This window comes from Engraulis encrasicolus, chromosome 8, assembly GCF_034702125.1.
Source record: "Engraulis encrasicolus isolate BLACKSEA-1 chromosome 8, IST_EnEncr_1.0, whole genome shotgun sequence".
NCBI lineage: Eukaryota > Metazoa > Chordata > Actinopteri > Clupeiformes > Engraulidae > Engraulis > Engraulis encrasicolus.
The window spans coordinates 28,915,693-28,942,393 of NC_085864.1; the positions used below are offsets into that span (position 1 = coordinate 28,915,693).

Below are 26,701 nucleotides of genomic sequence, written 5' to 3' on the forward strand. Positions count from 1 at the left end.
TCCAAGTTGTTTATTTATTTATTTTTCTTTATCCCATTTTCTTGCATTTAACTTATAGATTGTGAACGTTTCCCATCAACTACCAGTGGTTTAGGCACAATTTATAACACAAACAAACAAACACACACACACAAACACAAAATCTGCACGATACATTACTTTTGGAAACATTCGTCTCCAAGAGCGCTGATCACATAAAGGCACTCTGACATTATACTGAGCTTAGACGTATAATCACCTCCAGCATCAGTACCTCCAGCATCACTATAATTAGACTATGATGTGTCGCAACTATTTTGTCCTCCCAACAGTGTGGACCTTTCAGTAGTACCATTCATGAGTTGTTGCCATCGCTATTATTGCCCCTTGGAAGTGCTAGTAGTAAATGCATTCAAGTCAAGGTAAAGTGTCCCTTTTTTACATTCCTTTTTAAGAATCACAGTGTAAAAGATGCTCATCATTGTCCTGCACATGTGCTCCAGTTAACTTGTCCTCCATGGCCAATGAACAGGCTTGGTTCGAAGGCAGAAGATGAGATGGTCCTTTAAGTCATTGTCTTCCATTGAGTTCCATTTCAAGGTTAGAATTTAAAGTTAGTTCAGACATCACTTAAAAGTTCATGGTCCTTTGTGATATTTTTTTTCCAGGCAAGTAGGTTAATAGTAGCCCTTGAAAAGAAGCTACACATAGTTGAGACTGAGATTTTTTTAAGTGTTGAGAAAAATGTTCATTCAGTGTACAGAATAAATGCCTTGATCCATGAATAGGGTCCCTCATACAGAGGACATTAGGTTTGTCCTCAGAGTGAATGCAGATGTAACCCAATATGTCCATGCTTTGACAGAGGTGTACGTTTTTTGGTAACACTTTACTTGACGCCAGTGTCAAAAGAATGTCATTACAGTGTCATAATAGTGTCATGGCACAGTTATGCATACCCAAGTTTGTCTTTGCCATAACCGAATGTCATAAAATGTTTATGACATGGACATAATGTTTATGACTTATCTATGACTGTGTCATGACACTATTATTACACTGTCATGACATGTTTATGACACCGGCGTCAAGTTAAGTGTTACCCGTTTTTCAGGCTGAGTCAGTCAGGTTCCCGGCTCTTGTCCCTCTGAAGTCTCAACTCAGACATTTTCTCCCGTAGTGACGACTCAGGCAGCGACGATCCCAGCGAAGATCGAGATTGCCACGAAGAGTTCTAGAAGAATGGGTAATTCGAAAAGGTGTTAACTCTCTCCCAATGTTGCATTACTACTAGCAGCAGTATCTAAAAATTGTTCAGTGTTAGAACTACTACTGTTCTTATTTGTAAGCATTGCCGTAGCACAATTTAATTTTAATTTGGTATTTGATTCTTTGATCCAGTTTTACTCTCTGTAAAAAGCAGTTGTTGTAAATAATAATAATAATAATTGTACATGTAAACCTATTACTTGTATAGTATTGTACAGACATATTCAGAGCATGTGAAAATGGTTTGCTCATACAGTATATCTACCTGTGCTATAAAGGCCGGTAAAGTGTGCATATCCGTGTGGTTCTTCGTCACCTCTTCAGGTGCCCAAACGCCAAAGTCAGTGTAAGGATAAGTGCTATGGCCTGAGTAGTCGGAGTTGCTATCCTCAGCGTTTAGGCCCTTGCTGTTCTCAGACCCGTTTCCTTGTGGGAAAACAAATGCCTCGTCCTCTGAACCTAAACAAGAAGAGATGACAGTGGTAAGGTTGTGGAAAATATCACATTGGTCCTTTTGAAAGTGTGTGTCAAACCTGAAAGCAGTCTACGAGAGGCACATTTTGCTTTGGGGCCATTTGAAATGTTCCTTGAACGATGTAGCAGTGCAAGCATCACTTTCATAACTTATTCTGCACCATTTGCCACACACAACTCCTGGATCACTTCACTGGTCATTGGAAAAACTTCACTACAACTAATGTACATGGCCACTCTTGCTACAGAAAAATCTAGGGGCCAAGTGTAGGGTTGCCAACCGTCACTTCAAATACGGAACCAGGAAATCGTCCCGTATTTAGAAACAAAGGTATGGTTCAGTATTGAGCTGAAACGGGGTGCAATTTGAGTAGCCTCTTAGTGCAGATGGGGTCGCTGGCAGGTCTATTCACTATTTGCTTAAAATACTCAATAACATCATAACAACATTGCTATGACATTACAGAGAGCCTTAAGTAACAGATTAAGACATAGGCAGAGACAATTTTGGCTCTGCACTAAGGGGTTAAAATGCAGGAAATTGCATCTAAGAAATACAACATTGTCTGGGGCGGACGACCCCCAGCACCCCCGGTGCCAATGAGGTGTCCCTTACCCCCCCCAAGGAGTTGGCAACCCTAGTCATGTGTGAGACTCACTCCAGCTGTTGCCCTTGGATCTGCTGTTGGGGCCCGGTGTGGGTGGACAGGAGCCTCCTGAAGACTGCTTGAACTTCTTCTGGCATTCCATGGTCACATGGTCCTTGCATTGTTTATGACAGTTAACACCACAGTCTGAGAGAGGTGGTGGGGGGGGGAGGTAGTACAGTGTGTGATTGAAACATGCATTACTGGCTCTATGTTTGCATAATGGATAACAATCATGATAAAACTGGTTGGTGCACACACACATTCTATGAATTTAGTTATGTGTTTCATCAAAATCCCATTTAGCGTTTTACCTTTGCAGTGATAACCTCGCTTGAGGACTCCCCAAAGCTGAAAGAGAAGGAAAGAAAAGTATTCTTTAGATTTATGTAATACAGTAAATACCCATATTGTACAGTTGGTTTCAGCCAAACAGTGTGGGATTGATCAAGGTGTCGAGCAGCACAATACGTAATAGTAGGCCTATACTGCTGGACTATTTTATTTATGACAATTTTCTTTTTCTCAAGTGTGATTTAAACAGTTAGAAACAATGAATGTTATACATATATTTTATTTATGCTCCACATAAGCCGTGTATTTCTTTATGTCGATTCTAATCTTGGCCAATACACCACAGACACAGCCTGATTCCTTGCCAGCCTGTTTCTTTCACTTGGTGAAGTGGCCTAAAATAAAATTGAGGAGAGGCACTATGGCGCTAGCTTGGCTACTACAGATGTGGACGCCCAGTGGGGAAACGAACATCAGGGTTGGTTTGCGTTTTTGAAAGCCAAGTCAGGTAGGAATAATGTTGTGCAAATTTAGGTTGTTGTGCTTTTTGGGCAATATGCAATATGCTACTGGACACCTTGATTTCAAGACATCAACAACCACGTTGTCAACTATGAGCACTATGTCAACAAAGTGTTGCTCCTTGATTGTCAATGGGGGAGACACAAGGTAGATGTAGCCTAGCCTACCTGTTCATGTGTTTTATTTACAAATTGTGCAGGAACGTAACAGTTCTTGCTATCAATCTACCAGTATTTTGACATTTAGCATTAGCAACCAATGATGGTGGTTAACATGGAATACAGTAGGCCTAACATGCAGGCAAGGTTAGTTTACAAAACATGATACAGGGCATAGCAAACACAGCCATGCCATCCTAATTCCTGGGACTGTAGGAAAAAGTGGGTTTTTGGAAGGTGTTTGTTAATATTTTGCTGTGACTCACTGTCATGGAGGCTATGCTATCACTTGCAATGAGCACACACATTATAGAAGTAAGGAGAAACTTATAGTAGGCCTGAATGGGGACTTAAAATTGAGTTTCTTAGTCACCCAAATGACAGCATTCCCCTCTGTGCCCAAGCGGGGAAGGTAGGCCTACTGTAGTTAGCTTGGCTGCCAGGACTGCTCACTTGGCACACACCTGGAGGGATTCAATGTATCCGAATGGTCTTTGCTATCACATGTGTACCTCCTTGGAAATGTGTGTAATTTTTTTCCCGCCAACTGTTTGTCATTGTTTTGTTTAGATTGCCACGTACAACAAGAAATGTACACTCAATTCAAAAGGCTGATTGAGTCCCATTTGTGGAGAAGGACACCTAGGCTGGTCGTGGAATGAGAGAATTCCGGATCTACAGGTAAGGGGCCATTTACTGGACCGTGGACACACATTGAAACCAAAATATGCCAAGTCTTCTATTTCTACACTGTACACTGTGTATGATTTTTAATTGTTTATTTCCAGAATCCATGCTACCTATTCACTAATGTTACCTTTTTCATGAATACTAACCACCACCATAAAATTCAAAGTATTCATTATGACTGGAAAAAGTGCACTTTTCATACACAAAAAGGGGGATCTTCTCCATAGTCCGCCATTTTGAATTTCCAGAAATAGCCATTTTTAGCTGCAAAAATGACTGTACTTGAGCCATACTAGAAAATATTAGTTTATTACTTTGTAAACTTTCATGAAAAGATCAAATTTGGCAATAGGCAACTCAGTTTTTGACCATTTCCTGCACAGTGTACCTTTAAGTCATATAGTCATAAATAATACTGGTGTTGAATAAGTTCTTGTGGGTCTCTGTCACTGTAATGTAGGAGCTGAGGTCTACTTATCTGAACCCCTAGGCCTAGAGGACCACACACACACACACACACACACACACACACACACACACACACACACACACACACACACACACACACACACACACACACACACACACACACAAATACTCACAAATCCGCCACAGGTGTCGCAAAAGGTGGGTTTCTTGTAGGTTGTCTCATGGAAGTTGTGCAGGTTTTGGAGGCCATTGTAGCCAAGTTTGGCACAGATAGACATACCCCTCATGAAGTAGGACATGATCTCCTGCCGGCTTATTTCCCCTTGCCTGTCAGAATACACAAGAGTTTTGGGTTATTTTTGTGTGGTATGCTACGCTGTAAAGGAACGCAGAGGATACGCGTACATCACAGTAGCTCAGGTACTGGACAAAATAGAATAACTGAAGTGAATGAAGAATGATGAATGTCTGCAACACTGTTAATGCTCCCAGATTTTAAAAAAATCATCATTCACTTCATGCTACGCTGTATACCCTTTACAACTTTGTTTTAACCCTATCCAGACCGGGCTTTTTCAACATTTCTGGGACCGGGGAGGGGGGGGGGGGTCTTTTGACCCCCCCCCCCCCCCCCCCCCCCCCCCCCCCCCCCCCCCCCCCTCATAACTTAGGAACCGAATGGTTAAGGGTTAACCGAAGGGTTAAGTTGCACTTTTTGACTTTACGATTCACTGTTACACATTTTTTACAGAGAATCTATATCATGAATTACAAAGCAACAAACTGTAAAATGGCAAACAGTGAATGCTTTATCTTGGGCCTTGGGTTAGGTAGACAGTATGCTGTGTGCAGTGTACACCGATATTAGAAAGAGTAGAAGACCGCACACTGTAGCTCCGCTTTGAAGGTTTATTCAGGTCACGCAACGTTTGTATGTCGGGTCGAAACGTTTGTATGACCTGAATAAACCTTCAAAGCGGAGCTGCAGTGTGCAGACTTCTACTCTTTCTACTGTTAGACACCTTAAAACACCATATCCCACATTGCTACAGGGACTAAATGCAATCAAAGTACATGCCAAGACCATTTTGTTCATCTCTGCGTAGAGTCTTTTAGTGGAGCGTAGTCTTCATAACAGGAGCCCCTTAACACACGGCATTCCACCAGGAGAACACTGTAATAGTCACTGAAAAAACTTTACTACCATAGTACTACAACACAATGACAGAACACCGGGCCTTTGGTTATACATCACAACCTGGTCATTGCCATTCTGGTAACAGCTAATTTATAACAGGGGCTGTGTCTTGTAGGATTAAGCTTTATAACAGATCCTTGGTCAGACCCTTTGTCATTAATGTGTTAAAGTTATGGCCCCTGTTTGCTGTTACCAGAATGGCAACGTTCCACGGGCAGCACATAAGGCTAGGAATAGATACTGTATATTAGTATTTCTCAACGGGGATGCTACAGCCCCCCAGGGGGCATAGGGGAGCCCTAGGGGGGCGTTATGAGGGATACAGTTGAGAGGGGGCGGTGCTTAGTTTTCATTGTGGGCCTTAGTCCACTTAATTTTTTAATACTCTTTTTAATACTAAAGGGGGCGTTGACAGGGTTATGATGAAGTCAAGCGGGCGTTGGGAGGCTTAGGATAAGGTCCAGGGGGCGTTTGTTCACAAAAAATTGAGAACACCTGCTGTACAGGCAGCTTTCTCTCACCTGTCTGACTCGTGCATGCAGAAAGAGAAGGGGAAGTTTCCGGCAATCTTGTTGAAGTCCTCCCTGGAGATGTAGCCGTCCATGTTCAGGTCGTAGTTCTTCATGATGGACTGCAGGGGGCGACACGACAACAGACACACACACAGCCTTGCGTTATATTTCACTCCATCTGCTGTACAGGGCCGTATTAAGAAGGTCTGGGGGCCCTAGGCTATAGGTTGCTGTGGGGCCCCCCAGAAAGCAATTTTTGTGAAAGATATATGAAGAGCTCTTTTCCAAAATGAGATATATCCATTTTTTAGAATGTTGGGAAATTGACATTTTTGTATTGGGCATTCCATTGAATTGCATTGCAAAATGCATTTTACAGAGGTTAAAAAAGTATGTTCCCAAAACATTTGAATGGCAAGAATTCACACATAGATGATAGGACTACTTAACCGTCAATTCCAATATTAAAATGCAAAAAGTCAAAAATGGTGTACATAGCGTTTTGGAAAAGAGCTCTTCATATGTAGACAGTGCTATAATTACGAGCTGGAAATTCAGGATAACATGTCCACCAACTGTACTCCACACAATGGATGAAATTTTCAATATTGCATACGTATTGTCACAATTCTGCAATTTTTCACTTTTGGGCAGTCACGGGCCCCCAGCTGGCAGGTGGGGGCCCCTAGGCTGCAGCCGTATCTAGCCTGTGGGCCCCCTGTCAGGTGGGGCCCCCTAGGCTGCAGCCATATCTAGCCTATGCGTTAATCTGGCTCTGCTGCAGTAGCTGTAGCTGTCTGGGCTATAGGAAGTGAAAGCAGGCCGACAGGAACTTGGCTGCGCAACAGATTGTGGGTCTAATATGTTGTTAGCTGTTAGTTTGCCATTGTGTCTAATATGTTTAGTTATTTTACCATTGTGTCTAATATGTTTAGTTCTTTTGCCGTTGTGTCTAATATGTTTAGTTCTTTTGCCATTGTGTCTAATATGTTTAGTTCTTTTGCCATTGTGTCTAATATGTTTAGTTCTTTTGCCATTGTGTCTAATATGTTAGTTAGTTGTTAGTTTGCCATTGCTTACGTCCACCATCTGCTTGACGTGCTTGGAGATCCTGTTGGGGTCCAGCCTGGGGGGTGCGCACGAGCCCCACTCTGCCACCGCGGGGGGGTCCACTGGGGTGGCTGGCTGCGGAGAGCAGAGGGGATTAGCCTACAAGATGAGTAGAGTAGAGTTGAGTAGAGTAATATGTATTATTCCTGAAGAAAATTAAGGTGCCTAGAAGCACACACACAAACAGATTACATATTTCACGTTAAACATTCACATATTAAAAGTCTCTCAATACTTTAGGGTAGATCCAACTAAGAGAGTGTCAATGTGTGCCAGGACGTGGGTCAGATAAAGTTGACAGGAAATGTGAACACACACTCCAGAGGAATTCACCTGCTAGCCTACAGAAAACAGTCTCTTACGCCTACTCCATCTGATCAGTTATGAGATAACACACACATCATTTGCGGCTGGCTGCTCTTGTCGTGGGTTTTGCTGTAAATAACGTTTGAAGTGAGAGCATAGAAGTTTGTCATAGGACTCTTTGCTCATCATGCAGCTGACGACACCTACGGCAGATGATGCTGTCCCAATGACAAGATGAAAGGAAACCATGAAAGGAAAGCAAAACCTCATGCTGATGTCTCCTCACAGCAACATTTACCAATTATGACTGTGTGTGTGTCGGCTCATCACACTAACCTGGATTTTGGGGTTTTTGGGCTCCTTGGCATAGGAGAGTTCGTAGATCTCATCTTCAGTGTAATAAAGGTCAAGAGACAGCTGTGGCAAAGAACAGGGATATTCAAGCAGAAAGATTTACAGTGTGTCAGGAATTTTAAAGGTTTCATATGAGAGGCCCCTTGTTGTTATTGTCACATTTGAACATAATAAGCTATTATCATTGTGAAAGAAAAGAAAGAAAATATTCAAGTAAAGGATTTATGTTAGAAATCTTTTAGAGGTTTCATATTTGGGGCCGTTGTCATTGTTATGTCTTAACAAAAAATTACAAGGAAGTGTGTGTCTGTTGTTGTTGTGTATCTACATTCTGCAACTTAACTTACAGTGAGGAGTGGTAGAAGGTCCTTGTTGGGGACGAAAGGCATCTTGCACTCGTGAATGGCTAGTAGTTCACTGATGTTGCTGTACAAATGCTGCAGCTTGCCCACGTTGATCTTATCGTTCTCCACATAGTCGGGCAATCCCTCGTTTAATGAAATCAAGTCCTTTAGGTGTACTCCCAAGATAGGCACCTTGAATCCCGTGCACTCGCTGTACACGCGGCGGTAGTTACCATAGTTACTGAGGGACGACAGGAGCTCAGCCATTTCACTCAGCGCCTGCGGTTGAGAGGGCAGCGTTGCAAAGAGAAAACAAAACTGCTGATCACAGACATGATGAAACTACCGCATTTACCTAAAGCCAGCCAGGCGGTGCCTGTTCATCGCCTCCACAAACTAACTGCAATGACACATGCTTTTGCAAGTGTCCTAAATAGACATTGTTCCAATTCGCTGTTTTGTAGGCTTACTCTGCATGATGAAATTAGTTCTTGGCTGACATAAAAAAAAACCATTTCATTCTATATGTGTCATAGTTGGCCTAAGTGTAGCTTATAAACATATCCAAACAGGTAAAAGTTTGCTTTGTCTGAACACAGTAAAGAAATAGTGCAAGGAACTTAGAGACAGCCACAGTATTCCTCTGCAAGGAATTATATTGAAGTGGTTTTGGCTGATTGCATGAAAATCTTTTACTTTTTCTGAGTTATTTATGCTTTTTGCAGTGTCCATGAAGGGTCTTGTGAACACAGTAAATAAATAGTGCAAGGAACTTAGAGACAGCCTACATACTGTACAGTATTCCTCTGTGAGTTTTGTATGCTTCTGCAGTGTCCATGAACAGTTTTGTTTTTTAGGCTTACCTTAATGACGTCAGAGGAGAGCAAGCTTGCAGTGTCTTTGAGGCGAGATATGGAGCTGTGACAGAGGCCTCCTATCACGGCCATTAGAGTGTTGAAATTCTGAAGAGAGCGCAGCTTCTACTCCACCAGTTGGAAAAAGGAACAAATAAGATGAGATCAAAGAACAAAGTTATGATTTTTTTTCTTACACACAGGATTTATTTATTGCTAGTTGGTAGACTTCATCACAAGTACAAAGTAGACCTGGCCTTTACATATAAAAGTTTACAAAAATCTAAAACACACAGCCATAGATCATTTGTGTTTGTGTGCATATGTGTGCGTACCTGTGTGTGTGTGTGTGTGTGTGTGTGTGTGTGTGTGTGTGTGTGTGTGTGTGTGTGTGTGTGTGTGTGTGTGTGTGTGTGTGTGTGTGCGCGTGCGCGTGCGTGTGCGTGCGTGTGCGTGCGTGTGTGTGGGTACACCAATGTGTGACCGTGTCATGCTGGTGTCAGAGGTGTTGCAAGTAGTGTGTGTGTGTGTGTGTGCGTGCATGTTTGTATGTTTGTGTGTGTGTGTGTGACTGTGTGTGTGTGTGTGTGTGTGTATTTGTAGTAGCATTCACCTGAGCCACTTGTGTGAACTTTGTGAAGACCTCTGAGCGCTGCTGTGCTGTGTGTCTGTTGAGGATCATCAGCTGTACCCACTGAGAGACTCCATTACAGAGCATCACCGAGCGCTCCAGAGCAGGGTTGTCCCGCACGGAACCGTGCACCACATAACTGCGATAATCCAGAAACTGGGGGTACGCACAGAGCACACAAATCAAACATCAAGTAGTTAGTTGAACCGTGCACCACATAGCTGCGATAATCCACATAATCCAGAAACTGTGGGTACGCGCAGAGCACACAAATCAGCCTACACCACATAACTGTGATAATCCAGAAACTGGGGGTACGCACAGTAGAGCACACAAATCAAACATCAAGTAGTTAGTTCAGTTGTCATTTGTGATGTTTTACTAAAAAGTGTAGTGTGCAGTGCATGCACATACCAAGAAATCAATTGTTACAGATGCTGGCTACGGGTGAACGGTGAAGGCATGAAACTGAAAAAGTAATCTGATGAAGACCTGTGTTGGGTCGAAAAACGTTGCGTGTCCAGTTTTACAAAATAGTATAAATCACAGCGAGGGTGCTATATGGTGCATATATTTCTTTTTCAGTTTTCAGTTTCACACATCTGGAATTGCGCCCTTCACTTTGCGTTGTGCTCATAAAGTCATCTTTCAATTCTCACACTTAGTACTTTAGCTAGTAGTAATTCTCTAGCCAGGCGTTGCTTCTAGTTTTCAAGCTCCGGAGAAATCGGGAATTCCACCCACTTTGTCGGGAAGCATTCAACTTTGAATTGCTACAACGGCCCTGGGAAGAGGCGTGTTCAAGGCAGTGAGAGTGATTTAAGCAGACGTTATACTGGGTCTAAGAAAATGTTTTGGTTAAAACTTCAGCAGAGACTTTTCTGGTCTCGACTGGTCTCGACCAGTAGCAAACCAAGGGAGGCGGGTCAACCATGCCGTTTGGGAAACGTTAATTGTTATGCTCTAAGTCAGACCAAGTCTTGAAGAGATTTGAAAGTCGATGATAGTCAGGCTAGTTGGTCATTCTGATACTTACTGAGACATTACAGAAGTTCCTGAACTCCAGTTCCGTAAGAAGTTTGGCCATGTCTTCTGGCTCCATGTGGTCAAAAAGCAGGGAGACTTTCCTCTTCTTCACCGAGGGGGATGGCACCTGAGGCAGGTTCGCTGGAGTGTTACTGTGTGCCAGGAGAAATGGTGAGAAATGGTGAATGCAGTGAGAATATTTAGGAAAGATTCAGCCTACATTATTAGGCTTTTACATTACATTATAGTACATTACATTATATTGCATTTGGCAGGGGCTTTTTTTAACCAAAGCGACTTACCATCGAGGAATTAATCATAGCTGACATCACTAGTACAAAAAAGTGCACAGGAAATATACAGAACAACAAGTGCAGATGCTAAGTAGGGTTAGTTTTGCAATTCGACTTGATTCTCAAGGTCAAAAGTCAGGTGTAGATCTACGTATTCTATTGTGTCTGACATGCACTTTGAGCTAATACAAATACTGTATGTTAACGGTCCTTGTAGCAATGGGGAGTAGAGTTGAATGAGAAGGCATTGTGATTTTGTGACCATTTCTACAGTTAGGTCGTGGGTGTGCTTAGACTGTCACTTTGGATGTGCCTGGCTCGTTGGTGTAGTGGTTAGAGCTCCAGTTCGTACCCTATGAGGCTCATGGAGGCACATGGAGGGCTTGTGCCCCAGTGGGGCAGCTTTACTCAACTTAGCAACTAATGGTGTCAGAAGTGGGATGTCTTGCTGTGGTGAGTGGAGATGCAAAACGCACACCAGAAACAGAGGTGTTGGCAACCAGTAAAACACTTGCAGGAGGAGAGAAGTGACGTGAGGAAGGCCGACAGGCCGAAACGTTCTCACATTAAAAACTTGTTTATTTAACCCGAGAATGTGCAGCACTTCTCTCCTCCTGCAAATGGCTTGCTGTGGTGCCATAAGAGGCATAGTATGTGTCAGCTAAGGTGATGTTGGTGTGAGGGACTCCAGTTATGGTAACCCTGGTTTGAGTCCCAGTTGGGAAACTCTTCTTTCCTTCCCTTCCTTTCCTTCTTTCCTGTCCTTTCCTTTGCTACGAGTGGGGAATTAATTTCAATGTACTTACAGGTAAGAGGTGTCGATGAGTGGGCAGGGGGGAGAGTCCTTCCCTGCAGCCCTCATGGGCTCCCAGAAGTCCCCCATCAGCTCCCTCAGTAGGGGGTCCTCTTCAAACACCACCGGAAACTTATTGATCCATTGCCTGAGCAGAAGGCATGCCAGTCAAAATGAGAACAGACAGCAGCCATGGAGGTTAGGAAGAGAGGTTAGGAAAAAATATTTTTCTTAGTTAAAGTTCATGTTCAAGTATAAAACAGTATAAAAATACAGTTGCTAGGTATGTACTTTGGTGTGCTCACAAATCCCAACAATACAATCAGGCATAATGAAAAATAAGGAGAGACATGGCAGAAGCCAAGGGGGCACATAAATAACATGGAATGGCAACGTACAAAAAATTGAAAAGTGATTTGGTTATATAGAGAACAGCTGGTGGCTTATTGTGATGGCGTGGCTTCCATTTACTTAATAGCCTCAGGTGCCGTTTCCACGTAGCTGGATATTTTTATATGTGGATATTTTTTTCTCCTGCTTGTATTGGTTTTGCATTGGATTTGGCCTTACGTTTCCACGTAGCAGATATTTAAAAATCCAGGTGCAGGAGAAAAAAATAGCAGGAGAAAAAAATATCCTGTTTAGGGGTCTGAAACGCATTTGTTACAATGGAGGATTTTTTTTATCCACATGTTGCGTTTCGACGTAGCAGGGGAAAAAAATACCCTGCTAAAAAATATCCTGCTACGTGGAAACAGCACCTCAGACATGCATTTTGGACACATGCATGATTGATTGATTGAAGCAGGTGACACATACCTTATGAAATGATACATTTGTGCCCGTCTCAGTCCTTTCTTGTCCACAGGGTCTTTGTAAGTAAACAGCCGTCAAGGAACATTAAAGTGAGAAGGAAATAGATCGCTTCTGCATTCGTTACACATGCTATAGTCAAAATAGCAATCAATGGTTTTGTTTAGTATAGGTTAATGGTTTTATGTTTAGGGTTGTGGTCGATTGTGGGGACAGCGGTAAAATTCAAAATACTGCAGGTGGTAGTATTCCAATAACCAGTTTTAGTCACTTATATATTGAATCTAAGTAACTGGTAAACCTAATAGAGAAGCTCTGTTGATTTTGTTTTAATTGGAGATATGGCTAAATACAAACTTCATGGAAGCTTGTGTCTGTGGGACCAGAATGGTGTTCAGGGGTGCATTTCTCAAAAGAGAAGTTGTTAGCCTGTTAGCAACTTCGGTAGTTGCCAATGGGAAAATGCATTGAAAACAACAAAGTAGCTAATGTAGTAAGCAACTTTGGTTTTGAGAAATGCACCCCAGTTCTGGTCTGCATGTAGGTCGTGGCGTGTCGTTTACAGATGACTGAAGCCCCGTGGTTGGTTGGTCCTCAGACTTCGTAAAAGGGGATGTGCAATAGTGGTGTTTCCAGGAAGTGGTTTGCCATGACGAATCTAGACATATAGCAACCCTCTTTGGGAGAGCTGCTAGGCCTACCTTTATAACTCACTAGCAAAGGGGAGTACATAGTAAATGTTAAAGTGTTATATCAACACTCCAAGACCAAGATGGACACTATGGATGTTAAATTCAACTCTCTAAGTGCGTAATTAACACTGCATAATCTATTGGGTAGAGTTCCCCAGCTTGAACACTGACCTTCTGGTGTACCAAACTGGGGCTCTCTGACCGCTTCACCAAAGAGCCCGCCTCACTGGCGTGACAAGAGTGTACCCACAACTCTAGTGATGATGACCACTCCCATCACACTCATTGAAATCACAGGACCAAATCAAACCACAGCCGGAATTCACAAAATCTCCAAATTAATTTAAGTGTCTTTCAACCATAAATATTATTTCTGTAGCATGGTAGGATATATGGAGAGGAGTTTATTGGCGAAGGTCTGGGATGGCACCACCCAGCTGTGCATCATCAGAGTCATGTGGACAAATTGGGTCCCTCTGCACAGCTTGCCCTCAGCATCTATGAGAGAGAGAGAGAGAGAGAGAGAGAGAGAGAGAGAGAGAGAAACATAAACAGAGAAACACATAAAGCACAACAAAGCTTCAAAATGGTGACCTAACTTGCACCCAGTAGCCTATGTGATGGGATGCACAACCACCATCACATCACACAGTAAAACTTAAGTATGCATGTCTCCTCAATGGCATCTCAAAGTGAAATATTTGCTTGTTGTTGTTGCAGGCCTGTAAGCCTGAACAGGTGCCCATCAAAGACATCATGGATGTGTTAAGGAAAGAAAAAAGTTCCTTACTCTAATAATAATGATTATTTAAGAGCTATGTCAAAAAAATCAGCTGAATATGGTACAATAATGCAAGTTTTGCCACCTTTAGGCCTACGTGTCCTCTATTCCTATGTAAAATCAAGGCATTTTTTAAAGGAGCCCGTCACAAAACAATGCAAGATATTGCTAAACCAACTTAAACATGCTTTTTAGCTGCAAGGGCTTGACCCTTTCCCCTTTAGACTGTCTTCAGCAACAACTTTGCAAATGATGCATTACTATCCACAATGAAACCATCCTGTCTCCAGGCACAAAGTACATTGACTGTGCCACAGGCTAGGCTACAATGATAGTAAAAAACTCATAACGTAGTGTGGTCTTTATTTTTTTTTGTGAGCGAGAAAGAAAACGAGATATAATAGGGAGAAGAAGGACAGGGAATAGAGAAAACGGAGTGAAGCTAAGACCTGTTGCATTTCTTAGTTCGGACCACCCTGATTGGTTCACCACAGTGGTGGGAATGCTTTTGTCTGGCCCCATGTTAATGAGACAAGGCCTGATTGTGTGTCTGGCTGAATTCTATATGGCTCTTTTCTTTTTCCTCATTATCCACCCTTCTTCATCTTCTCCTCTCTCTCTCTATCTCTCTCTCTTTCTCTCTGTATGTCTCTCTCTCTCTGTCTGTCTGTCTCTCCCTCTCTCTCTCTCTCTCTCCCTCTCTTTCTCTCTCTCTCTCTTTCTGTTGTCTCACTCATTTTCCCTCTCATATTTGTCACATCAATCACTTACGTAATGTGCCCGGCTAAAGTGAGAATGTGGGCAAACAAGGGAAACAATGCGCGACAGAGGGGCCTGCCAAAGGGTCACAAATTCTCTCTCTCTCTCTAGTGCCCCCCCCCCTCTCTCTAGTGCTCCCTCTCTCTCTCTCTCTGTCCTCACTGCCTTAGTTCTATCGCTCTTGTACATATCAAGTCAACCACTAAATACCAGAAATCAGTGTTAGGATTGTATACTTGCACATACAGTATGGTTACATATACATTGACACACTCGTCTGAATGTTGATGTATATGTGGACATATGTGGAGCTGAAGTGCCCTTGAGCAAGGCACCACCGTGCAGGGGACTATAACCAATACCCTGTACCCAAGTACTGTAACTGTAAGCTGTTTTGGGTAAAAGCGTCATCTAAGTGTATAGTATAAGGCTTTGGGAGGGATCTTATCCAATTCCCTTCCGCCGAACTCTGCTTATTGGCAGAGTAAAGTAAGCCCTGCCCTGCAGCCTTAAATTTGTAAGTTAACTGAGCTTGAGAAAGCCTTGAGTTGTTAGCAGTGCAGGCAGCGCTGGATGAAATGTACGTTTAATTGGCTATTGCAGTTAAACAGGACCGTATTAAGCCATTATGGTGCCCCAGGGCACTGTACAGTGCCTCACCTTTATGAACAATTCTGGTAAAGTTTGTGTCTTATGATGCCCCCTCACTGGTCAAAAATGCAGAGTCACTGTGCACCGGGCACTGTGCCGCTGGCTCTTATGGGTAATCCGGCTATGCCGTTTTTTTTGTGGTCTTTTCCGACTTTATTCGATAGGACAGTGCGAGAGGTGGACAGGAAGTGAATTGGGAAGGAGACGGTGAGGGGTCGGCAAAGGACCCGGGCCGGGAATCGAGCAGGCAGGCGAGTGCCCTTGCCGGTTGGCCACGGCAGGGCCCCGGCCATGCAGTTAAACGCTAAAAAGTTTTCACACAGTGAGCTTGCTCACCAAAGCAGTGCAGGCAGCGCTGGATGAGCTCGTCCAGGCAGGCGGCGCTGATGAGCGAGTTGGGCCCGGGGGACTGCAGGGCCTGCTGGATCTCCTGGGGGCTGGGGCACGTCATCCGCCGCTGCACCGGACGACGACACTTCAGGCCCGTCACGCTCTCCTGACGAGACTTCCTGACGTGGGGAAACGCAAGTGTTGGTGACACAAGTGGGGGTGATGATGACGTTACTATCTCGTTGCAGTAACTCGGTTAGTCAAGTCAAGTCAACCTAGCCAGCCATCCATCCATCCTGTTTGATTTGTAAATAGCACTTCCCTTTTGCCACATTCACACAGATGCACACAAAGACACACGCACGCACACACACACACACACACACACACGCACACACACGCAAACACACGCAAACACACACACACACACACACACACACACACACACACACACACACAGACACACACACACACACAAACACACGCGCGCGCACACACACACACACACACACGCAAACACACACACAGACGCACACACAGACACGCACACACGCAAACACACAGACAAACACACGTAAGCAAACAGAAACACACACACACACACACACACACACACACACACACACACACACACACACACACACACACACACACACACACACACACACACACAGACACACACACACACACATCAAAGAGGCAGGCCAGCTGAACATACAGACCTGTGAATGAGTTGGGGAATCACAGAATTACATCATCAGGCAGGTTACAAAATGAGTGAAAAAGACAGAAGAGGAATTTGGTGGGACAATGCCATTGCCATTGAGGTTTATCATGGAAGACCTCTCTGATTGATGAACTGTAACTCTGGTATCAATTATTGTGACAAAGATGAGCTCAGGGCCCACCAGCCTATGGCTAGAGGTGCTTTCAACGACCCCCCCGCCCGCACCCACCCCATTGTGTCTCCTACCCTGGCAACAACAAAAGGGGGTCAGCTCTATGTTCCCACAGCCCATTGGTACCACAGCCCATTGGTACCACAGCCCAACGGTCCCACAGCTTATTCCTGCTGCCCCATGTTCCCACATTTTAAAGATTTTTTTTTAAATATAGGCCCTATGGTCCACAACTCCATGTTTCCCACATTTTCGAGTGAACTGAGAGAACTGAACATTCTGCTCGCATTTCTCGACCATTTAATGCAACGCAGTCTCACCCCAAGTAGTCAATTTCTGACTACCTTGGACCAGACTGCAATTTTTGACGTCTTGGGTATTCCTTCCACGTCACATTTTGACTATGTGGCCTAACCCTAAACCTATTCCTAAACCTAACCTCAATGACGTTATGCTGCCACAAGGGGGCGCCTTTGAGGACATAGTCAAAATGTGACGTGGAAGGAATACCCAAGACGTCAAAAATTGCAGTCTGGTCAAAGGTACTCAGATATTGACTACTTGGGGTGAGACTGTGTAGTTTAAAGGGCAATTTATACTTATTGGCGCTGACGGTTGCAGAGCCTGTGCAACCGTCTGTGCGCGACCACGCCCCCCGCGCAGAGGCTCTGCAACCGTCGTCGCGCGCCTCAAAAAAAATCCTGACTACGCGACAGACGGTTGCGAAGGTTGCAGAGAAAAGGCGCTGTGATTGGTCGTCTCGCTACTTCCGTGTTCTCGTGGCGGCACAGTTTTCCGGTAGTTTACGAGAGCCAAACTGTCAATATTCTGTGGAATACGAACACTTTCTTTCTAGTGTGTGTAAATAAATGAAGCTACAATGACTGAATTAGTAAGTAACAAACAAACAATACATCAGTTTAGCACTCGCGGCACAGATCTATAACATCAACAGTGGTTAGCGACCGTAACCAACAGGCGCCGTTGCTGAACTATAATCTGCCCTTAATGCGTTGTGGGTGATGTTTCAATCCGTCTGTCAAAGATCTGTTAGTAATTGTAGCGGTGTTGCACAGTGCAGTTCTTTCGAAAAGTGGTGTCTTTTGAAGTAGCCACAGCTGAACAGCTTTTCTGCTGTAAGCCTGTGTAGGCTTGTGTTAGCGCTTACAGACGTAAGCGTAATGTATCAGTGTGTGTGTGCGTGTGAGTGTGGGTGTGTTTGTGCGTGCAAGCGTTGGCCTTCCTTGGTATAGCCTCACAATTTGCATTATGAGGGGAGGAATGCTGTTATAGTCAGACTTAACTACCATAGTACTTCACTATTCCGACATGACACGGTCATGTACAGTAGTAGTAATACTGTACAAGACAAATTGGTCATTGCCATTCTGTTAACAGAGGCCATGTCTACTGTAAAGGCATTCAGAATGATGTGCACACTTAAACACCTAAAACATGTGTCTCTCTCTGTGTGCGTGTGTGCATAGTCATTTAATTAGGCTTACAACCACTATGTCAAGCCCACTTTGCTAATGCCTGTATGTGACAGTGTTTTGGAAAAAAAAAAAAACTTTTCCCTAGGTAGTTTGAACCATGGCACAAATTGTGTGTCATATAATGTGTGACATTCAGTGAGATTTGTCTGCACTAGTATCTTTGTTTCTGTAAATCAACCAGCATGTTCCTATTTGTTGATGTTCTAGTGTGTAGTATTTTCATCTTTTCCGTGCCACTGCAATGCGTGTTCTGCGCCCTTGTACTGTACTCCCTCACCTTTTCCGAGGCTGTGGGCACAGTGAATGGATCATTAGGTTTTCTTCTGGGAGCTTTCCTCAATGTCATCCTAAGGTGTTTGACCCAATGTAGTGCACTTGTGTAATAAAGTGCAGGTTAACCACCACTGATGATTAGTAGGTACTTAAAGGGACACTGTGCAGGAAATGGTCAAAAAAGGTACTGCAACTATGCTCCTCATTGAAACTGGGCTGCCTATTGCCAAATTTGATCTTTACATGTAAGTTTACTAAGTAATAAACAAATATCTTCTAGTATGGTCCAAGCAAAGTCATTTCAGCAGCTAAAAATGGCTATTTTTGGAAATTCAAAATGGCAGACCATGAAGAAGATCCCCCTTTTCATGTATGAAAAATGCAATTTTTCCAGTCATAATGAATACTTAGAATTTGATGGTGGTGGTAATTATTCATGAAAAAGGTAACATTAGTGAATGGGCAGCATGAATTATGGAAATAAACAACTAAAAATCTCACACTGTGTCCCTTTAAAGCACTTGACTTGAGATATGTACACCGGGGGCGCTGTGGCGCAACGCGCGAAGCCCCCCGTAATTGGGGTTATGGGGACCCTGGTTCGAGTCCGGACGGGGTCATTTCCCAATCCTCCCCCATCTCTCTCTCTCCCACTCCCTTTCTGTCAGCATCTCATACTGTTACGTCAATAAAGGCATTAAAAGCCCCTAATATATATAAATGTATACCATATATGTATATATATATATATATATATATATATATATATATATATAAATGTATACCATATATGTATACCATTGATATGGACAACCACCTTTAAGTTCTTCAACTTCCAATTCAGAATTGGTAACACTTAAACTGGCGCCGGTGTCATGCGAATGACATAACAGTGTCACGTGTCGTAACGCAGTCATGCATGAGTCATGAACAATATGTCTAGGTCATAAACATTTTATGACTCAATCATTAATTGACATTCGGTTATGGTAAATGTCAACTTTTCATGACCATAAAACGTTTATGACATTGACATTGTGTTTATGACTTGTTCTACATGACTGTGTCATGATGACACTCTTTTGACACTTTTATAACAATGCTACTGTATGTCATACGTATGATGCCGGCGTCAAGTGAAGAGTAACCTCAGAATTTATTGTAGAGGTGATTGCACCAATTAGCCATGTGTGTTCTTGTTTTTTGCACTTGCTTTTTGTGTCCCTGCTTGTGTGTTGTCTGAGACAATAGGTCAGTATGGGGTACACATTTTCTGAGGCAAGGATTGACATTCTTTCAATTATTTTCATAGGCACAATTCCCACTACCAAAGCTAAACTCACATGTCTCATGCCTGCTCATGGCCACTCTGTTTCAACCTCTTTATTAGTATGCTTGCCCTTGCCCAGTAATGTTAATTCTCAGTGGGCAAGGCATGCTTTGGTTATTTGACCGTTTCATATTTATTAGTTTGCTTACCCCAAGGGGCCAGTTGAATGTGCATTTGTGCCTTACTCATACATGAGGGAATGAGACATGGGACACTTTTATAGTATGTATACGGTAAGACTTGTACATATAACTGTACATATAATCATTTAATAAGCTTCAAATATATTTTTTATATGGGAGTTGTCTATCTCCAGTGTTAATAGAGCACCATGGCCTGTCTTTTGTGGCTGAAGTGAAGACATCACATTATCAGGAAGTGTATATGTTCAGAGAAGTGGTGACGAGTTCTTAGAATGACCAACCAGCCCCCTTCCTTCTCTCTCTCTCTCTCTCTCTCTCTCTCTCTCTCTCTCTCTCTCTCTCTCTCTCTCTCTCTCTCGCTGTCTCACACACTTGCTGCTGTCCCTACTCAATGTTCCTTTTCAATTTCAATTCTGTCTTTTTATCGTTTGGGCTACTCTCTCACATCCCAAATCAACAGTGTACCCGTCCCTCTGTCTCTATGCCTGTCACTCAGTCTGTTTCTGCTTGTTTATCTCCCTCTCTCTCTCTCTCTCTCTGTCTCTGTCTCTGTCTCTCTCTCTCTCTCTCTCTCTCTCTCTCTCTCTCTCTCTCTCTCTCTCTCTCTCTCTCTCTCTCTCTACCACCCTGTGTTATTTCAGTAACATGGTAGGAAGATCTGCAATCTTTTCTCTTTTCTCTCCATCCTTATGTCATGTATGCATGCGTTCACATCTATACAAGCCTTTGTGTCTTCCCACCCTCACCACCAGTGGTCATAATGGTAGAGAACAGTTCTTCCTCTTCCTTGATGTAGCACATTTTCGTTTTACGCGTGTGTGGGTCTCTGTGTGTGTGTGTGTGTGTGTGTGTGTGTGTGTCTCTGTGTGTGTGTCTGTGTGTGTGTTTGTGTGTGTGTGTGTGTGTGTGTCTGTCTGTATTAGTGTGTGTGTGCGTACATTTTGGTGCGCGTATGTGTGCTGTGTGTGTCACGCCGGTGTCAGAGGTGTTGCAAGTAGATTGGGTCTTGCAAGAGCATTAAGTCTATTCATGCAAGAGAACGCAATTGGTCAGGGCTATGACTCACAGTTGCAATGAACTTGTTTTCAACATCGATCACAAAGTAGGATTTTTTTTACTGCTTTTTCATGGCTGCCATTTTTGTTATCTTGAAATGTGCAGATCATGTGATGTAGCAATATTAAAGTCACGTGACACCGTTGTTCTATTACCAAACAATGTAGGTCTGTATCAGTTTCTACTGAACTGTTAGGTGTTAGTGCCCTTTTGCAAACTATCAATTCAGAACTCTGTTGTGGCTATAACCAGGGCTCTAAATGAATACCTGCCAACCGAGCCCTATCTCACGCCTTTCGTAAAGTCTTCACGAAAATAATATATTAATTTTCGTGGTGCATTCACGTTATTGCCCGCCTTTCGTAAAGTCTTCACGAAAATAATAGATTAATTTTCACGCTGCCTATTCACTTGAATTGCCCCACTGCTGCTATGGTTATCCAAACGTCTGCAGGGGCGGGGAGGGGGTAACCCTAACCCTAACCCTAACCCTAACCCTAACCCTGCTGATACACTCGGGACTCACTAATTCGACGCCCTTTCGGTACTTACGCCTTATGTCCCCTAAACCTAAACCTAAACCTAACCCTAACCTTAACCCTACTTAACCCTAACCCTAACCTTAACCCTAACCTTGACCCTAAACCTAACCCTAAATTGCTTGTTTGAAATGTTTGATTACCATGTGACAGTAGGCTACCGAAAGGGCATCAAACTAGTGGGTCGCTAGGCAACAGTCGGGCAATTCAAGTGAATAGGCAGCGTGAAAATTAATCTATTATTTTCGTGAAGACTTTACGAAAGGCGGGCAATAACGTGAATGCACCACGAAAATTAATCTATTATTTTCGTGAAGACTTTACGAAATGAGTGCGATACGGTTGGCCAACCAGCCAAATGCTAGTGAAATATCAGTTTGGCTGATAGAGAAGATCCACTTACCAGCCACTTTGACCCATTCGTGAGTGTGTGTTTGTCTAGTAAGACTACCATCTACCGGACATTTTGACTGGTGTTGAAGAAAGCTAATTTAGAGCCCTGGCTATAATCTACCGTGCAGCACATAGTGGGCTATTTTTGCGACAGGCATACTGCCATACTGACATAAAGAGCTAGTGAAGAGAAGGCCCTGCGCTCCTATGTAAATTTGGAGAGGCACTTCATTTGCATCGGGTTTAACTCGAGTTCAAGGGAAATGGTTATCCAGGAAGAATATGATTAGAGTATTTGTGTGTGTTTTTACACAGAATAGTCTGAAAAATCCCACAAGTTTGTGTGTGTTACGTAAATTAAGTGTTCGTTGTGAGCTCTAGGGTTCAGTATCCTGTAGATTTTCCTAAAGAACAGGCTTGTCAGTATACGTAGTGTGCATTACTGTGCATTCTAGGATCACAGAGGATAGACATAGCCTACTGGTAGATTGTAAACACAGACCCTAGTAAATACACCTCTATGCAAATGGCCACCATCCTCTACATTTGCATGCGCCGAACGAGTCACGCACAAATCAACTAGCCCCATCCCATCCCCCATCTCTGTCTCTCTGTCTGTCTCTGACCCCCCCTCTCTCTCTCATTTACTCACTCTCTCACTCACTCACTCACTCACTCACTCACTCACTCACTCACTCACTCACTGCACACAGTGAACACTGTGTGCAGACCCTTAATGTAGAGCACTTAAGACCATTTACAGACCGCACGTTCACCACTAAATTAGGCATCGATCCCCTCTCATCTCATCTCCTCTGCTCGTCTCTCTGCCTCCCCCCATTTTTGCTATTACCCAATTCTTGTCTTTCTCCGAACAATAACTTCTCCTTTCTCTTTGGAAATCCCCCTCTCCTTCCCCTCCTTTCCTCACCACTCTACCCGGTATTCTGCCCTCAGTTCCTGGCTTGATATGCCACCACCCTCACTCCCCCTCCCACCACACCACACACACCACACGCACACGCCACCAGAAACACGCACACCGCTCTGTCATCGCTCACACACGTCAGTTACATATGAGGGATGCGCTTCTAGACAGTGTAGTTGTTAGCCAGTTAGCAACTTGGGTAGTTGTCTATGGGAAATTGCATTGCAAACAACATAGTAGCTAGCGTAGTTAGCAACTATGGTTTCGAGAAATGCACCCCTGTATAGTTCACTGGTTGAGGCCAAAGTCATACAGGTTTCATACAGGCTTAACAAGCACACACCTCCCTATCATCATTCTCTAATGCACGTTGGTTAGGTTTACTGACACTGCATTATTTGTTTTCAAAATCATATTCTTTAGGGGTTTTGTTGTTGTCTTTGCAGACTCCAGAGACATTCTGTCAGTGTATGACATAACAGAGTAACGTGAACCATGTTCACATCCAATCAAGCCATTTGCTGTGTTTAAATGTCCTTAAATATACAGTACACGCACGCAAGCACGCACGCACGCACGCACGCACGCACGCAGGCACGCGCACACACACACACACACACACACACACACACACACACACACACACACACACACACACACACACATTCCCTACTAGACTGAATAAGATGGGCCTGATCTTTCCAGTTCTATACTATGTGAGATGGGCCTTTGGGTTTGTGGCAATTATTTACTATGTGTTGCATAATGCAGTGTGTGATGTAGACACACATTAGATGTAAATGAGGTGTTGGACATGGTGTAACGCCTTTGCCTACATGTAAATCATGTCATCATGTGGGCATCGCCTGCCATGAAATAGATCAGAGCTATTTTTTACTTCATGCTGGGGCATATCTTCTTTGTGTTTACATGGAAGGGCACTTGTGAATGTTGAGTTTGTAAATAGACTTCATATGTTAATGACGGTCTAATGACTAAGATGTGTTTTTGAATTAAAAAAAAAAGCCTTACAGGTCCACCTTAAATGGCTTGCTACTCTAGACTACCTCAACACCCACACAAGTTCTCATTTCTAAGTTATATGATAAGATCTGTGTGATACAACTTCAGGCAGATTGGAAGCACAAAACCCATCATTCACTGTGCAAATGCACCTCATATTCTCATGACATGTTGTTCAAGTGGTTTTAAATATGTTTTTAAATTCAGATGTAATATACTGTATATATGGTACATACGTTAGGCCACATTCAGACAGACCATTTTGTGGGGTGAATTTCAGTATTAGGCCATGTGTAAAGCTGACAAAATTTACTTTATAAGACATCATTAATCTGCACAAAATACCAGACCCCTAGCCTACACCATTATATAGCCACCATAACACAGACAGACACAAGGGCATGTGTGTGAGTGTGAGTACTGTAAATATAGGCTGTTGCACGACACAGACCCCATGGCAGGCGGTTAGATATGTAGGTCATGGGCATTATTTTTTTTGTGTGTCTCTTCAAATGTATTGTGGTTTTCTAATACCGTCAAAGAACACCACAGAAGATGAGTTACCACGCCAAGTGTAGTTTGCATGAGGTTGTTATTGTCAATCATCACTCGTTGTTCTGATGTTAAAAGTCATACACCTGTATATCAGTATTTAACTGGATCATACCGCACTTTCAATTAAAAGGTGCCAAACATAAACAAAAACTGTGTAAAATAGAAAGAAAAATGTCTGCACACTTAAATCCTCTTTGTGTTCTTTTTAATAAGCCAAGCTTTCGGTCTACTGACCGTCCTCAGGGCTCAGTCGTCAGTTGCTCAGTAGTCATATATCAAAAATGTAAAAGACAGGTGACTCTTTTAGTTTTGGCTTAATAGTCACGTCTCTACTACCTCTATACTTATCGTTGGTGACCTTTGGAGAATAGAAACCAAATCAGACACGAAAATTCTGAAGAAACTGAACAGGAACTACAGCCTTGACAAAAATAACCACAAGAAGACAACTAACTGAGCTGAGCTGAGCTGAGCGGCAGTCAGTCGCAACTCACAACTCACACACCACCGCGCAAAATTTGCACTGCAAACACTTACGGACTAACTGTCAAGCTCCACCACAAAGTGTACAAAACAAATGGTTGTATGTGAACCCTAAAAAGTGTAGACATGTGGGTGGATGGATAACTTAAGGGTAGACAAATCTAACAGAAACATGACAAGAGATGTGCCGCACATACATTCAAGCCAGCCCTCTTCTCCTCTCCTCTCCTCTGCTGACAGGGCTGTAAATTAACACTAGCCAACTGGCCAAATGCTAGTGAAATTTCAGTTTGGCTGGTAGAAAAGACCAACTTACTAGCCACTTTGACCTGTAAGAGCATGTGTGTTTGGCTAGTAAGTGAACATCTACTAGCCATTTTGGCTGATGATGGAAAAAGTAAATGTAGAGCCCTCTGCTGTACCTCTTAGCCTCCTTTCGGATCATGGTGGGCCTCCACTCTTCTCAGCACTGCGATGGAGGAGTGATACCCTCTTGAGCATCTGCTGTGGTCCCCCTGATAGTCCTATGGCTCCATTGGGGAAATCCTCTTCTCTGGTGGTCGTATGTGTGTTTTCCTGCCTGTCTCTCTTTTTCTCTCTCTCTCTCTCTCTCTCTCTCTCTCTCTCTCTCTCTCTCTCTCTGTCACACACACACACACACAGACACACACACACCCAAGCTCTTCTCGTGGCCCTCTCACACACCACCACAAACCCTTTGACAGGGGATGGCAAGCAAGCGGTGTGAAATCCGAGGCGCTTCAAAAACAAAACAAAAACGTTGAAGCTTTGAAATCAACAAAGCTGTCAGTTGTTCAAACCGAGAAAAGAAAACAACAACTCCACCTTAGTTTCTTCTCACCACTTGTGAGGTGTGCAAAAAATATCCAGAGCCCAGAAAAAAAAGTTTTTCACCCAAATGGTTTCTCCCAATGTTTGGTAAGTTGGTAGAAGATGGAGGAAATGTTGAAAGACACGCCATGAAAAAAAAGAAAGTTGTGAAAGCAATCAAGGAGTTAGTAAAATTAGGTAAATATTGTCTTGGATAGACGAGGTGGCTGTGTGACAGACAGATAAGAGGAACTGTCATGAGAGTCAGTGTGCAAAATCTCTTGCTTGAAGTGGAGAGAGAGGGAGGGTGCAAATGAGTCGATGCATGTGAGAGTGTGTGCGTGAGTGACAGAGAGAGAGAGAGAGAGAGAGAGAGAGAGAGAGAGAGAGAGAGAGAGAGAGAAAGAGAGAAAGAGGGACAGGACTGGCATGATATATGAGAGAGACCACAATTGTGGCACACTGTTGCCTATTCAAATAGAAACTATGGTGTGCTGCTGCTGACAAACTTTGTCCCTCCCTTGTGCCGAAGGTGAATTGGCATAACTCTCCCTAAACGTCATCTCTTTTTTTGTCACCTTGTCTATTTTCATTGTGTTGCATGCCACCTCTCCCCTCATTTCTCACATCGCATCTCCAAAAAGGGCCTCACTTCCCTTTTCATTCCACCTTTTTTCCCTCTCTTTTTTCTGCTCCTCTCTCCTCTCCTCTCTTTCAGGAGCGGAGCTCTCCCTCTGTGCGGATGGCCGTTAGCGAGTGTGTACAGTGGGCGCAGTGTGTGTGCGGGGCTGAATCCCTGAGCGTGCAGCTGGGGTCCTCCGCCTGAAAGGCAGCCTTGTTTCC

General features: G+C 43.4%; 1 protein-coding gene across 2 annotated transcripts; it reads right to left on the reverse strand.

Annotated features, from left to right (window-relative positions):
• rasgrp4 (RAS guanyl releasing protein 4) lies at positions 1-26,172 on the reverse strand. 2 transcript variants are annotated; one of them, XM_063205389.1, is made up of 17 exons: positions 25,450-26,172; positions 15,916-16,088; positions 13,781-13,886; positions 12,703-12,762; positions 11,897-12,031; positions 10,808-10,949; positions 9,754-9,927; positions 9,150-9,266; positions 8,290-8,565; positions 7,925-8,005; positions 7,253-7,357; positions 6,182-6,291; positions 4,636-4,789; positions 2,684-2,720; positions 2,382-2,516; positions 1,514-1,707; positions 1-1,213 (listed from the first exon to the last, which is right to left on the reverse strand). In XM_063205389.1, the coding sequence occupies exons 1-17, from the start codon at positions 25,470-25,472 to the stop codon at positions 1,100-1,102; spliced, it is 2,136 nt and encodes a 711-aa protein (XP_063061459.1). In that variant the 5' UTR covers positions 25,473-26,172; the 3' UTR covers positions 1-1,099. The 2 variants fall into 2 exon arrangements, with proteins under 2 accessions (XP_063061459.1, XP_063061458.1); XM_063205388.1 differs by having other exon boundaries at positions 7,253-7,381.
• Between the last annotated feature and the right edge of the window lie 529 nt (positions 26,173-26,701).

What these genes read in the sequence shown, in the direction of transcription:
- rasgrp4 (XM_063205388.1), bottom strand. Translation starts at nt 25,472, where the DNA reads ATGATCCGAAAGGAGGCTAAGAG. An exon ending in CAAATGTATCATTTCATAAG is followed by an intron (nt 12,032 to 12,702) that starts GTATGTGTCACC and finishes CCTTCTGCTCAG; the next exon opens with GCAATGGATCAATAAGTTTC. An exon ending in TGCATGCACGAGTCAGACAG is followed by an intron (nt 4,790 to 6,181) that starts GTGAGAGAAAGC and finishes GTATTCTGACAG; the next exon opens with GCAAGGGGAAATAAGCCGGC.